The following is a 13,949-nucleotide window of genomic DNA, read 5'->3' as shown; positions in this document are numbered from 1 at the left end:
GGGATATTGGTTAATGTTATAGCACTGTCTTCTTGTCACTCTCACTTTTCATTAACCAATTCACTATTAATGAATACAATAATGTTCTGTCCTACCCTTTTTTGGTTGATTACCCTGTTTCACTTGTAAAACACATCACATCACCATAATAAAATAGGTTGTGAATGCAGCTAAATGCAAAAAAAAACAAAAAAAAAACAACAACAACAATGTGCAATATTCAAGTCAAACATCATTTGACTTTGTTGAGAGTTGGCTGAAAATAAATCAAGTTTTCAATACATCAACCAAATCGGAAGCTAATAGAAATGCTGATTTGAGGTTGTATGCCCCATGGCCATAATTTCATGTTTTTAAAGAAGCATTTATCACATAAGCCGGGTGGCGATATCCTAGTGCTCAAGGCTCTGCGCTGGAGCTGCAAATATTGCAGGTGCAATCGTAGATAGGGGTGACCCGTGAACTGAGTTACTAAGAACCCCATCACCACTCTGCCCTTGAGCCAGACAAAGTTTAGCACAAAAATAAGACTTTTGTATTATTTACACTTTACACTTGCATTGTGTCGCCTACACATTTACCCCCACTCACAAATTGTCCCTTAATCACCTCATTTATCTACATTATAAGTTTCACTTCACAAAATAATTTTAAGTGGTAATTAAAAAGAAATGCCAATACAACAGTGACTTGTTTGTAGGATTTGTAACCAAGAACTGGTTCTTTATGCAGAAACTGTGTCCACTTTTTTTTCAAAACAACTGGAACCAGCATGGTTGTAATGGTATTTCATATTTGATTTAATGGTGAGTTAACAAGAGAGTTTCTAGTATTTGTTATACGTACTGGGGCATGTATATATATACATACATATTTATATATATATATATATATATATATATATATATATATATAAATAGCTGTCTGATTAAGTATCCCATTACTATTTAGATCCTGGAAGCCCTGCAGATGATTCAGTGTATGATTGAACTCTCGAAATGAATCAAACTGAATTGCAAAAATTTCAGACCCTTTTTGCCAACCTATTTGACATTTTAAATCGAAACTTGATTTATTTGTGAATATGGCTTCACTAGTTACAATTTTAAATAGCTGATAGAAAACACTGAACATGATTTTCAGGAAAAAAGATTTTCAGATGAGTACAGTATATGGCAATTTCTATTGAGAGATAAAGATTTATCAATATATTTTATTTGGGTGCAGCAGTATTTCACTAGTGCTCGTGCCCCAGTAAAAAGAGTGTAGCGACACCTTTGCAAGTAAACATACAGCAAGACCAGAGTTGTCCATTTCACAAAATGAGCCTTTTATTTTAAATTAATAAACAAAAAAACTAAACAAAAAAGTCTCAAACTGAAAGGTTATCAGTTTAAATCAGTCAAAGGACTTGCTTACTAAATTGGTTGGAGTGGTTCTTGGCTTATTTACTAAACTTCAACAAATGGCTCAAAAACACTCAAAGTGATAAGTGTTTAATCTGTTTGAATCAGTTTCATGAGATACTCCCTCAACAAATCGGTTCTCGACTTATTCACTGAACCGCAAGGCATTATTTTCGTCATGTCCAACTCAAAATTAACCAAAACTTGTGCAACCAAAAACGTCTCAAGAGACTCAATTTGCGACAGAAAATACTAAATTAATCAAAACACTGGAATTGTTAAGTGAATTCGGAAATGAAATCAGAATGAAAAAGGTCTCTAACGTTAGAAGCATTTGCAATGCAAAGCCATTTGGTCTGTCATAGAGAATAAAGATGTTTTCCAAGACCAGCAATGCAAAATACACTTAATACAGTCAAACTACAAACCATTGCCAGTTTAATTCTCGGGCTGGAGCTACAAGATAGTGTATGAGGAGACTTAATTCTACTTCTTAAAGCACAGGATCAGGAAGCACTCACCGGATCTGTGAGCTCCAAGATGCTGGCGTGGTAAGTAAGAGGTTTGCAGTCTCGAGTGTTGTCTACCAGGCTGCAAGGTAGAAACATGGGGCCCAGGTCATCTCCGTCCAACACATCCACCGTAAGCGTAGTGGTGGCGGTGAGCCGGTCCTTTGGGTTTGGAGCTCGGTCCTGAAGGGAAACACAAACTTTGGTTTTATGGCTGACGTTTTAATCCAACTCCAAGATTTCAAACTCACTCGCTACCCAAAAAGACTCCAGTCAAAGTCCAAATAAGACATTCTACTGACAGAATGAGAAGATTCGCTTCGACATCTCGCTTAGTTTTTAAATCCCTTTCAAGTCCCTACATCTTTTTCTTGTTGAATATCTTGGTTGGACTTTAAGGCTGTTTAGGTCTAAAACATTCTACATACAAACAAGATAAATATACTGAATAAAGTTCACATTAAAAAGATGTGTGACCATCTTAAATCTGTTGCAAAATTTCTTTGGGGAAATCTTTCTCCCTCATGCAAAATTCCAGATCATGTGGATTATAAATGAAAATTGTAAATGGGACTGCACCATAAGACCACAATTTTGCTCCAAAATGACAAAATAAATATCATAAAATTAGTTTCTACAACTCTTTCCCACTATATTCCAAGACTTCAGCCTTTGTGTAAGGGACAGACTGAAATTTAAGTCCAACCAATGCCATTTAGCACCAATTAACGTTAAACGCAAAGCATTACGTGTCTGAAGGCCTCGTTTCTGAATTGAACACAACAGCAAATGAGACTTGAGGGATTCAGAGGAGATTTACAGTGATTAACAGCTCCAATGTCAGTCTGTTCCTCACACAAAATTATCAAATGACTTCAGAGTTGTATAAACTACATTTAAGCTGTTTTTTTATTATTATTATTATTTTTTTTTCTTTCATTTTTCATTTTAGAGTTTGGCCATGTAAACGGCCATCCACTTTTTGTATAGGCAAAGGAAGATTGGGCACTGTGCTTAACATCTTAGTTTGTGAAAGAGTTGCAGGATTGAAACGACATGAGGGTGAGCTTTTCTTTTGTACTATATATCATCTCCTCCCATGGAGACTTACGTTGGCCTGAATGATGACCAGGTAGCGAGTGATCTCTTCGTAATTCAGCCTCTCTCTCAGAACCACAGATCCTGACAGGGTGAGAGGGATGTCGAATGTCCTGTTTGTGGTCTGTGGAGGCAGAAAGAGTAGGTCAAAAGGGTTTCCCATGAATTAGAAAGTGAACGCAGTAGTCTTCGCATAGCTAGACCTTTGAATATCAACATTAAATCCAATCCACATTGAAGGTTACTCTGGCCAAGAACCACCCACTTAGACGGAATAATTATTTATCTTGAAAATTTTCCGCCATACCTTGAAAGCAACTTTTTTTCCTTAGGTGAACTTATAAAATTACTGTTTAGAGCTCAATTACAGATTTCATTGCATCACATTGAGAGTGCTTTTCAGTAAACATATGCATCAGATGGTCAGTGTGGGTGGTTTACAGGGAGATTTTCGAATGTAGAGATATCACACAAAACACTTGAACTTTGTGAATAAAATATTCCTGAAATGGTTAAGTGGTGTTTAGCTCCTCTCACTCCACTCAAAGCAATAATGCTGCACTCCTTAAGAAGCAATACGAGAATGTCACCAATGTGCATGTATACAGTAATACCACCACATTCATTTAAATGATTTGCTGACTTTATTTGCATTTCATCACATTCATACTTTCTGCAGTATTATATTTGGTGCATTTACTGCTTTGTTTGTATATTTTCATGTTGTCAAATTGTGCTAAATTATGCTTTGTATCAATGATGCACAATGTGTTCACCAAGGTTTAGGTTTGTAAGGTTGTGGAGTAAATCAATTAAAAATAACTTGCTGGAAATTCTCTGTTACCTCTCCAGCACACCCAGACCATATAGATAAATTCATAAACCTGGAGAGAAATATAAAACTATGGCTGGCAATAAAATAAAGTAAAATAACAAAAAATAAAAATCATATAAAATAAAAAACACAATTGTTATTACACTTATAACAACATATTTCTGACCAGTTGTTAGAAGGCAGACTAATTGAAAATTGGGTTACACTTTAATTAAAGGTGATATTGTTACAGTGTAATTACACAAACATGTAACATATTGTTATACATGCATATGGTTACTATAGTAATAACAATAAATTGTGCATAATTACATCCAACTTACCCTGTAACAAACCTCCTAACCATAACCCTATAGTAATAGTTCATTATCACTCAGTACTTAAATAACATTGTGAACAACATGTTCTTACTATACGTTTAGGGTAGGTTGCTTACAATTATACAGAATTTACTGTTATTACTATAGTAAGAACATGTACTGTATAATAGAACAAGGACATTGTAAAATAATGTGTTACTGAAAATGTATTAAAATGACTTAATAATAATAGTAATAATATTTTGATGTTACTTTTCTTATAATAAATATAAATTAGTATTAATGTTATTGTTGTTGTTGATGCTGTTTTAATTTTATACCAATGCATATTGACTACTCAAATCACATTTGAAGATGTTAGCTTTAAGCTTTTTTATTATTATTATTATTCTGAGGACATTCTGAGCAATAAAAAAGAAAGAAAGAAAAACACGTACTGGATCTTTAGGGTTGTAACGAATGGTGTATTCAATTTGTCCGTTAGGACCATCATCAAGGTCAACAGCCCCGTTGTTCCCTGTAAAACCTGAGAAGATGGTGGTTCCAACAGGCGTTAGCTGAAAAAGATAGAAACGCGAGTTAAGCATCTTTAACACTTTCTCAGTTGGCCGCCTATCAGCGTGAACGTGGTTTCATTCTTAGTTGCTACTGCCATTTCATCATCTTGTGCTTGATTCCTGGTGCGGGTAAGTTGGCGGACTGGTTTATGCTTTAAGCGTCTTGACCGTTGTGTTAAACAGCATTCCTTTGAGGGAGAGTTTGATGGATATGCTCTTATAAAGTACACAGCACTCCTTCTCTTCATCTCTTTCAGAGCATTCTGGCTGTCATAACGAGGACCTGCTGTGGTACGGCTCTCAGAAGTGCAAAGAAAAAGAGGAAGTAATAGGTACGAGTCTGCTGCGGAAGCTATAGGCACCTGGGAACTCAGATTTTAGTTCCTGAGCCGCTACTCTGACATTCTGACAAGACATATTAGACAGAAAAAAGACAAATTCCAGACAACAAAACTGGCAAAGAGAGTTAGGATGCTTCAGAGACCCTTTATGATGAAAATAACCGCCATCACGATCTGAGGAAAAGTCTCTGACTGCTGTCATGATGAGGTCACGTAAGGCTATCTGAACAAAGAATAATCAAACAGCCTGTTATGCATAGAGCTCCTAGAAATAAAATCCTGAGTGAATCTGACAGTGTCAAATAAAGCACAATAGCATAGCTATTAGCATATGTTCCACAAAGTGCAATCAGTTAGATTTTTATAACAGTATAGCAGACTACTTGATGCATTAAATATTAGTTGTCATTCCATATCTTCCAATAATATGTCTTAGTAACATTATATTTAAATACTTGTATGGTCAAAGCTCTGCAGTTTTTAACATATAATGCAATGCAATGCAATACAATGATTGATAGATAAACAAATAAACGTTCATTGACTATACATACTGTATGTGTATATATATATATATATATATATATATTTTTTTTTTTTTCATTACTGAGAATGTCCTTTCTGCTCTCACTAGCAATATGTTGCTGTCAGACGGAAACCTTGTATATCCAAATGCACAATTTTTCAGGAAATGAAAAAAAAAACACACTGTATTTCAAAGTATATACTGTGGCCTTACATATGGTTAGACACTTGAGCGTGTCATTATATTAGCATTTGATCAAAATCAACCTTTAATGGAGTTATGAGGTATTTGTAACAAATAGGATAAACACATTGAGATGCATCATCTCGTTTTCAAGGGGGTCCTAAAATTTGACAAGCTAATGTTGGATATATGCATTTTGTCCATCATTAGAACAGGCAATTTTGAGGCAGTAAATGTCGCATTACGTGTTCGGCAACTTGCAGATTATAAAGTTTACTGTAGCTATGTGCACGCTCTGTCTTTTCCGTCATTTGGTCAAAATCTCATGTTATATAAGATGAAATGTCACACACCGGCTTAAGACAGTATTAGCTATGACACGACGAGTCTTACTAACCTTGCATTGCAAACATGCATAGATGGTCCAAAATGTGTGAGGCACTTTATTGAAGACTGAGGCAGGCTGGAGTTACAAGGTTTTATTGACAGTTTGAGGATCCAATGGAGTTACGAGGTTAAGTCACAAGCTATTTTTAATACTTTTCATCGGTAAAATATTTGTAAAACCCACAGGCAGATGTAAAGTGTGACCAATCGTAATGATTTATGGAAGAAAAAAACACTAAACACGAAATATGGAGATATGAGGTTTCTATCAGACAGCCATGAAGAGCAAGTATTGTAGCTAATCATGGTTCTTGGCTCTGTCATAAATAAAATGCTACAAGCAAATATAGTCATGGCTAAAATGGTCATCAACAGTCGTCAACCCGACAATTTTCAGTATAGCACAGCCTCTTGTAGCTTACAGTTTAAGACAGCCAATCAATCTCAATAGCTGTAGGGCAAAAGGATATTAAGTTAGTGACATTGATCAATGGAAACCTGAACTTCTCTATAACTTCACAGCATCTGCAGACACTCAATGAACACAAACAACCCTTTAGCCATTTAGAACCACTTGCAATTCAATCCACATGTCTATCAAATGCTTTCCCCCCAACATTATTATTAACTTCACCGTCTCTCTTAAACTGAGCATACTACTTCAGCACTCGGTGGACTTATATAGTGCACTCTTCAGTGCTTGTTGACTGATGGACTGAGCTGTGTTAGTCCCCTTATCTGTGCGTCAGTCAGACGTTTCAAACTCCGGTTTAAATCGATGGCGGGCAATACAGCCTGCCGTTTTTTGAGGCCACTCGAGAGGAGGCTGCCTGCCACTGAAGCTGCCTTCTAATGAGGGAAATCTCTACTGACAGCTCTCCGGGGAACAACTCTCAATTAGCTGAAAGCCACACACTCCCCATGCAGTCAATCCAATGTGAGAAGATCTCTGGAGACGGAGGCAGCATTCCTAGATACCCACCATGGCACGACGTGTTGAATGTTCCTCGGAAACTAATCCAAAGTGAAGGAAAAAATAAAAATAGGGCTAATGAATGTCCAGAAAAGGACGACATTTTTAACGGGAAAGATTGAGTCATAGAATGCGGTGTATCGTGACCGTAATGGCAGGCCCACACAAAATCTCCACCATGAAACTGCATGGAACTGGCATTACTGTCATTCACAAAGTTTTACACATCTCCTGTCCTTTTCATATCTCTTATATTTGGACTTAGCTACCAAAATGAGATATCAGCATATCAGAATGATTTCTGAAGGATCATGTGACACTGAAGAATGTAATGATGTAATGAGTAATGATGCTGAAAATTCAGCTTTGCCATCACAGGAGTAAATTACTTTTATATTATTATTTTAATATTATTTATTTTAATATATTAAAATAAAAAACAGTTATTTTTAATTGTAATTGTTTTTCAAAATATAACTAATTAATACAGCCTTGGCGAGCATAACATACTTCTTTCAAAAAAAAATTTTTGAATCTATTTGTTACCTAAATTCAATCTGTTCATCACATAAACAGTCAATTAAAAAAATGTGGACTAAACCGCTCATTACATATGGATTAGTTTTACGATCTCTTTATTAACTTTTTGAAGTATCAAAGTGTCATTTGCGTAGCTGTCAACAGAGGGACAGAAAAAAGTGCTTAATTTGTGTTCCGAGGATGAACGAAAGTCTTACGAGTTTGGAATGACATGAGAGTGAGTAATTGATGACAGAATTTTTATTTTTTGGGTGAACTATCCCTTTAATTATTTCAAACACTTGGATTGTTGAATGGATCAGAATAGATGAATGTTAGCTGTTGTGAATTGAGATGCAAAAAAAAAAAAAAATGGGGCAGAGTAAAAATTTCAACATTGTGTATGCTGAACAACGGTGTTATGGTAATACACAATACAAGCCTTGCAGTGGAAAAACAAAGAGAAGCTAAATAAGATACAAAAGGTGACTAGCAGATTTACTCGGAGAGCTACAGCACTTCTGGGGTAATTACACGGCAGTCAAATACAGAGAAATGTTTACAGCTAAATGATTCAGCTCCAAAGCCATCAAGTGCAATTCATTTACCGCAAAATAACCCCGGCGTAGGTAAACCATCACACTGACACAATTCACTGGTTGAATTTCCAATTACAGCTAGCAAATGTTCAGTTTTAGCCAAGCAACTTCTGCAAACTTTTAATAACGGGTGCTCCAGAATGCCAGTGACTTCGGTGTTCATGAAAAAGTCATTACAACTACAGAAGAAGAACAAAAGAAGCCCTGCAAAATAGAAACTCACCTCATTAATGGCTACATAGTAGTGTGGCTGCTGAAAGCGTGGGGTGTTATCGTTTCGATCCCGGACAACTATCCGTACTTCGTGTAGGATCACCGTGCCAACAAGCTCATTAGTACACTGAACCTGCACTACAATGGACTGAATGTAGGAGGGAGGCTGAAAGACAAAAAGAAAAGATTGAATTCAAGCAGTTAATTTGCATGGTGTGCATCAAGCAAGACAAACTAAAAATGAACATTTGCAGTACATTATAAAGCCCATTACAAAGTGCATGTTGTGAACAAAAGATTTTCCAGCTAAAGAGATTTTTTTTCATTTATTTATCATAGTTCTGATTGAACATAAATAAATGAACAGATAAAGAATGTCCAAAAGTCTGAGACCACTGGTTAATTTTTTTTTTATTCCAAATTATATTATTTGCCTAACAATTTTAGGATTTAAAGTGCCATTATTATGCTAATTTGAATATTACCTTTCATGCAGTGTATAATATACCTGTTTGTGAAAATTCCTGCAAAGTTTTAAAGATCAAAGTGAACCACAAAAAAAGTTATTGTCATCAATTCCAGTCTCACTTCCTGTTAAAAACCTATGAAACAATGTAACAAATTTGCATAATGACAGCCTATGGTCTTCATTGGCTGCTCGCAAGCAACATCTACTTTGACCCGTCCTAAAGCACTTTAGTTGTTTCTGAGGGCTGGAAGAGTTTTGTTTTGTTTTTGGAGAGTTTTGTTTTTGACATGCATTGTAAACAGTTGACCAATCGCAGCAGACTGGGCCATTAGACCAATCAGAGCAGAGTAGGCTCTCGGAAAGGAGTGGTTTAGGGAGACTGAATCTTCGAACTAGCCATTTTCACTATTTGGGAAATGATATGATGTGCAATGCATGTTTTTTTTTTTTTTTTTTTACTTGGATGCACGTAAATCTATTGTAGGAGACCTCTAAAACAAAATTAGCAAACTTTTCAAATACCATAATTGGGGCACTTTAAAAAATCCTACATATTTCCATATTTTATTGTCATGTTTAAAGGGGAAGTGTGTCATTTCTGTATCACTAGAATTCAATGGTGGTCTCAGACTTGAATAGCAAAAGGATGTCAGATAATTACATCTCGGTCCAGAACTCGTCCGGTGCTGTTGAGATACAAACGCTGCTTGACCGGGTCCAGAATGACCCAGTGGTCATGGCTGTCCCGTAGAGATAAAGAGATGGTCCTGTCAGGGTCTTCTGCTCTCCCGTTTATCTGCATGTTCTCCACCAGAAGGGTTCCTGTGATATAACAAGCAAACATTCTTATTTGCTCACTGTTTCTTTTTCAAAAAGTATTTGTGGCAGATTCCTAACCATTTAATTTTACTCTCAAATGCAAATGCATGGATTGCTTATTATATGCATGCACATACAATGGCACACATGCAAATATAATTAGGGACTCTGAGATTTTTTTTTCCCAAGTGTCAGTTGTTTTTGTGTAGGAAGAAATAATAAAGCTAATTAGAGACCTAAGATTGTAGAGAGCTTAAACAGATGTGTTTTTATTTCCCTTCTAAACTTTTAGAAGAGATCTCAACGATGTCTACCTGCAAAGATATCAACATGAACTCAAAACAATCTAACCAAATTATTCCAAGACCAAATGACCTGAAAATGAATCCACATCCATTTTATCGTTCTATAATCACACTTGTGAAAAAAACCCATCACTTCAGCATACTAAATGATATGCTTTAAGATATAAAAAAATGACATTATTGATGACATGATCAGTAAGATGTGTTCCCGATGTGTGTTCCCGTTTTGGTTATGTGTTTATGGACTCTTGTTTTGAAGTGTGTTCTGTTTCCCATTGTTTCTGTGTTTACTTCCTTGTTCAGTGCCCTATACAACCCTGTTTGTTGCCATAGTTACCCTCATTAGTTGTCATAGTGATTCATCAGTTTCAGGTGTGCCTTGTTAACCTCTTGTTATCCTGTGTATATATTCCCCTATGTTTCAGTCTTGGTTTGTCATGTTTCATGTTCCTGCTCCTGTTTTTGATTTTGGCACCTAATTTTGGATTATCTTTATCTTTCTCTTTGGTTTTGAATGAACTTAGCTGCAAGTGGATTCTTACCTTTCTTCATCCCTGCCCAAACATAACAATTATGAACTGAATGTAATGTTTTTAGACACTTAATTGCATGCTATTTACAATTACATGAAAATGTATTATAGTTTACATTTGTAGTAAATTAAATTAGTAGGGATGCACTAATTAATTAAATTAATTGCAATTAATTTGCAATTAAATTAGTAGGGATGCATATATCGGCCACCACAATTTTGAATGTTCAATAAGAATATTTGGCCAATATATTAAAGCCGATTTATAATGGATTATTTCCTTCAGCTGAGACACTTCTGATACACGCTGTTTACCATGAGGGGTTTGAATTGCTTGAAATATGACTGGAATAACTTAAAAAAAGAAAATACAGTTAAGTGCAACGTGCACCACAAGTCTGTCATAGATTGCATAAAATCATAATAAGAACATCATTAATGGTGAGACTTTTGTTTTTGTAATCAGGCTCTAAGAAATATATATAAATATTTGGATTTAGATTTAACGGGCAATATTACAGCTATCGATTTTCAAATACAACGAATTATCTGTATCGGACAAAAATTTTATTAAGTACATCTTTATATGTCATTTCATTCTTACTTATATTGTCTTTGAAACATGGTTTAAGTGTATTTGTGGTAAATTAAACTTAAAAATGTAATGTGATTTCTATTGACACTATACTATTGAAACGTATTTAAATATATTTGTAACTACACATTTGTAATGATGAAGTTACAATTTATACATTTAAAAGATATTACAAAATAACAAATAACAAACTTCAATTAAAATTATAAACAAGTATTTTACATGTGATTTAGTATATTAATTTATTATATATTATAATTAAATTTATAACAAATTAAGTTTGTTTTTGTTCACCATTTCTTGATGCCTTGTTTGTCATCATGGTCACTCATTTGATTTAGTCAATGAGTTTAAATGTGTGCGTGTCATTATCTCACCTACTTAAGTCCAGTTCAGTTAGTGTGTCTTGGACGGGTCACGTCTTTGTGCAGTTGTGTTTTGGATGTACCGTGTTGGATTAACGTCGTTGGAATTAAAGCCTGTCAACCTACTTCATCATCTTCGTGTGTTGATTCTCTCCCACACAACCCATGACAGTTAACACAGTCAACTCATCAAAATCAAAAAGTTTACTTCTTTAAAGCCTGAAAAAGGATTATTAAAATATTTTAAACTGTCCATCAATCTTCTTATTAGACATTAATACATAGTGAACTTTGTACATGTATTTAAGTGTGTTAAAAAACATAGTAATGAATGTGTATATATGAAATACACATTTATAACATACACATATATAAGTACGGGCTGTAGAAGCCAGTCTTCAAATCTTCAAATCGGCTAGAGGAGCTGGCTCTATCATATCCTTCGCTAGTAGGACTGTGATCTCCGCGCGCATGACAGGGGCACGTTCGTTCAAAACCGAAGTGTAACGACTTCCATAAACTGGGCCAGGTGGACCAGAGGCTCCACAGACGTACCTGGGGTGGGGCAGAGAGGAGGAGAACAGGGACCTGGCTCGGAAGGCCCGGGGGGAGCCCGAAACGAGGTCTGAGTGTACAGTGCAACACTTAACTGTCTCCACAGGTCGGCAGGGGGTACGGGAGAAGGCGTAATTGGGTCCTCGAAGTGCACCTGGCTGCCTTCTGGCGACACAAGAGGGGGCTGAGGGGTGCAAGGCTTTACAGGGTCGAACACTGCCAGACTTGTGGCACTGCCACTCTTGTGACCCAGGAACGAAGGAATTTGCTCTTTTGACAATTCGGGTACTGCTGGACTCCGGGGAGCCAGTGGTGGAACGGTGACCATCTGAAGAGCTCGTTCCCCCATCCCTGGGTGGCCTGTCTCAATGACGTTTAGTCTTACGCTTGCCACCTGGATTGGCAGCTCTTGAGACAGGCTGGGCGGTCTGCCTGTGGCTGGCTGCACGTTGAGGCCTGGGTGGAGGCTGCTGCAGAGGCCCAGCGGAAGCAGCGGCAGTGGGACGCCCTCGGCAACGAGCAGGCGGAGGAACTGCTACCGGCGGCAAGGTGGAGGCAGTAGTGGGCCGCCGGGGCAGGATGTGTCGGATGGCCTCCGTCTGCGCTTGGGCAGCAGAGAACTGTTGGGTACAGTTCTCCACCGCGTCGCCGAACAGCCCAACCTGGGAAATTAGGGAGTCCAGGAACCGAACCTTGTCCGCATCCACAGTATCAAGCCAAGCTGAGCCAACGATGGCGCTCCTGGACCACCAGGGTGGACATCGTTAGACCGATCGTGCAAGCCGCAAACGCTTGTGCCCAGGAGGGCCAAGCTCGGTTGCAGTGCGGAGCTCACTCAAGAGCGCACGGTCTAGACTACCCTCGTGCATGTCCATGAGTGCCCTGGCCTGACAGACCTGTAGCAACGGCATGGCAGGCAAAGAGGAACCGGCTTGCCCACAAGCTTTGTAAGCTATGCCCGTAAGAACGGACGAGAACTCACAGGCCTGAGAGGGGAGATGAGGATCCCCCATCCAAGAGGCAGTGGCTGCCGGACACAGGTGTGCCGTGACAGACCTCTCCACTGGAAGGATAACCTCGTAACTCACACGCAACGGTAATCGGCATCCTGTCCTCTGGAGGGCCCCCAAATGGAACGGCTGGTCGGTCCATTACACAGGGACCAGCATGTCAACGGGTGAATCCACCGGCTGCGGTGTGATGGAGGAGTGAGGAGCCCACAGGGAATGGTTACCGGGCGAGTATTCCATCACTATCCTCTGATCACCCATCCCACACGGCACCCGGGGGTGGGGGATGGTAATGGGGACTGCACCTTCGCAGATGAAGGCGAGTTTTGATCTCAACACCGAGACAGCCATATTCCCGCAATGGGAACATGAACCATCCACAAAAGCTGCATCAGCGTGCTGTAAGCCCAAACACGTGATGCAACAATTGTGAGCATCAGAGGGGGACAGGGAACGACCGCATCCAGAAACACACAGGTGGAATGACATCTTGAAAAAGATGCAATCGCACCCGTGTTGCTCTTTCAGGAAATGAAAAACTCTCACCAGTGCCGGAGCACACAGGGGAATGATCGCAGCAACACTGACAGGGATGGTGTAGCCTGTACCAGTGAAGCACTCACTTTCTTCGTCCTTAACCAGCCGTCAGAAATACAAACACAAAGACAGAATTGTGATGCTGTTAAAACAGCAGTTGAGAGCTCAGAAGGCTCGCGACCACCACTGCACTCGCGCTGTAGAACCACCAGCACCGGGAGAGACTTCCTGAAGAAGCGCCGACACACTCGCTCATTGTAATATAACAACACTCTTCCGAGACATCGAAATGAAGA

General features: G+C 38.3%; 1 protein-coding gene across 1 annotated transcript in view; it reads right to left on the bottom strand.

The window, feature by feature from the left end:
- Positions 1-13,949, bottom strand: part of pcdh15b (protocadherin-related 15b) — a 288,259-nt gene that overhangs the window by 198,321 nt on the left and 75,989 nt on the right. Inside the window, exons 5-9 of the mRNA XM_077206152.1 lie at positions 9,597-9,757; positions 8,477-8,632; positions 4,606-4,725; positions 3,027-3,137; positions 1,928-2,098 (exon numbers count right to left, since the gene is read on the bottom strand). Coding sequence (XP_077062267.1) covers positions 1,928-2,098; positions 3,027-3,137; positions 4,606-4,725; positions 8,477-8,632; positions 9,597-9,757 — 719 coding nt within the window. The remainder of the gene's footprint in view (positions 1-1,927; positions 2,099-3,026; positions 3,138-4,605; positions 4,726-8,476; positions 8,633-9,596; positions 9,758-13,949) is intronic.

Source organism: Siphateles boraxobius, unplaced genomic scaffold, assembly GCF_051911475.1.
Source record: "Siphateles boraxobius isolate OS27281-9 unplaced genomic scaffold, OSU_SipBor_1 55, whole genome shotgun sequence".
NCBI classification, from domain to species: domain Eukaryota; kingdom Metazoa; phylum Chordata; class Actinopteri; order Cypriniformes; family Leuciscidae; genus Siphateles; species Siphateles boraxobius.
Note: the sequence above shows the minus strand (reverse complement) of the source record. Positions and strands in the feature narration are given on the sequence as shown.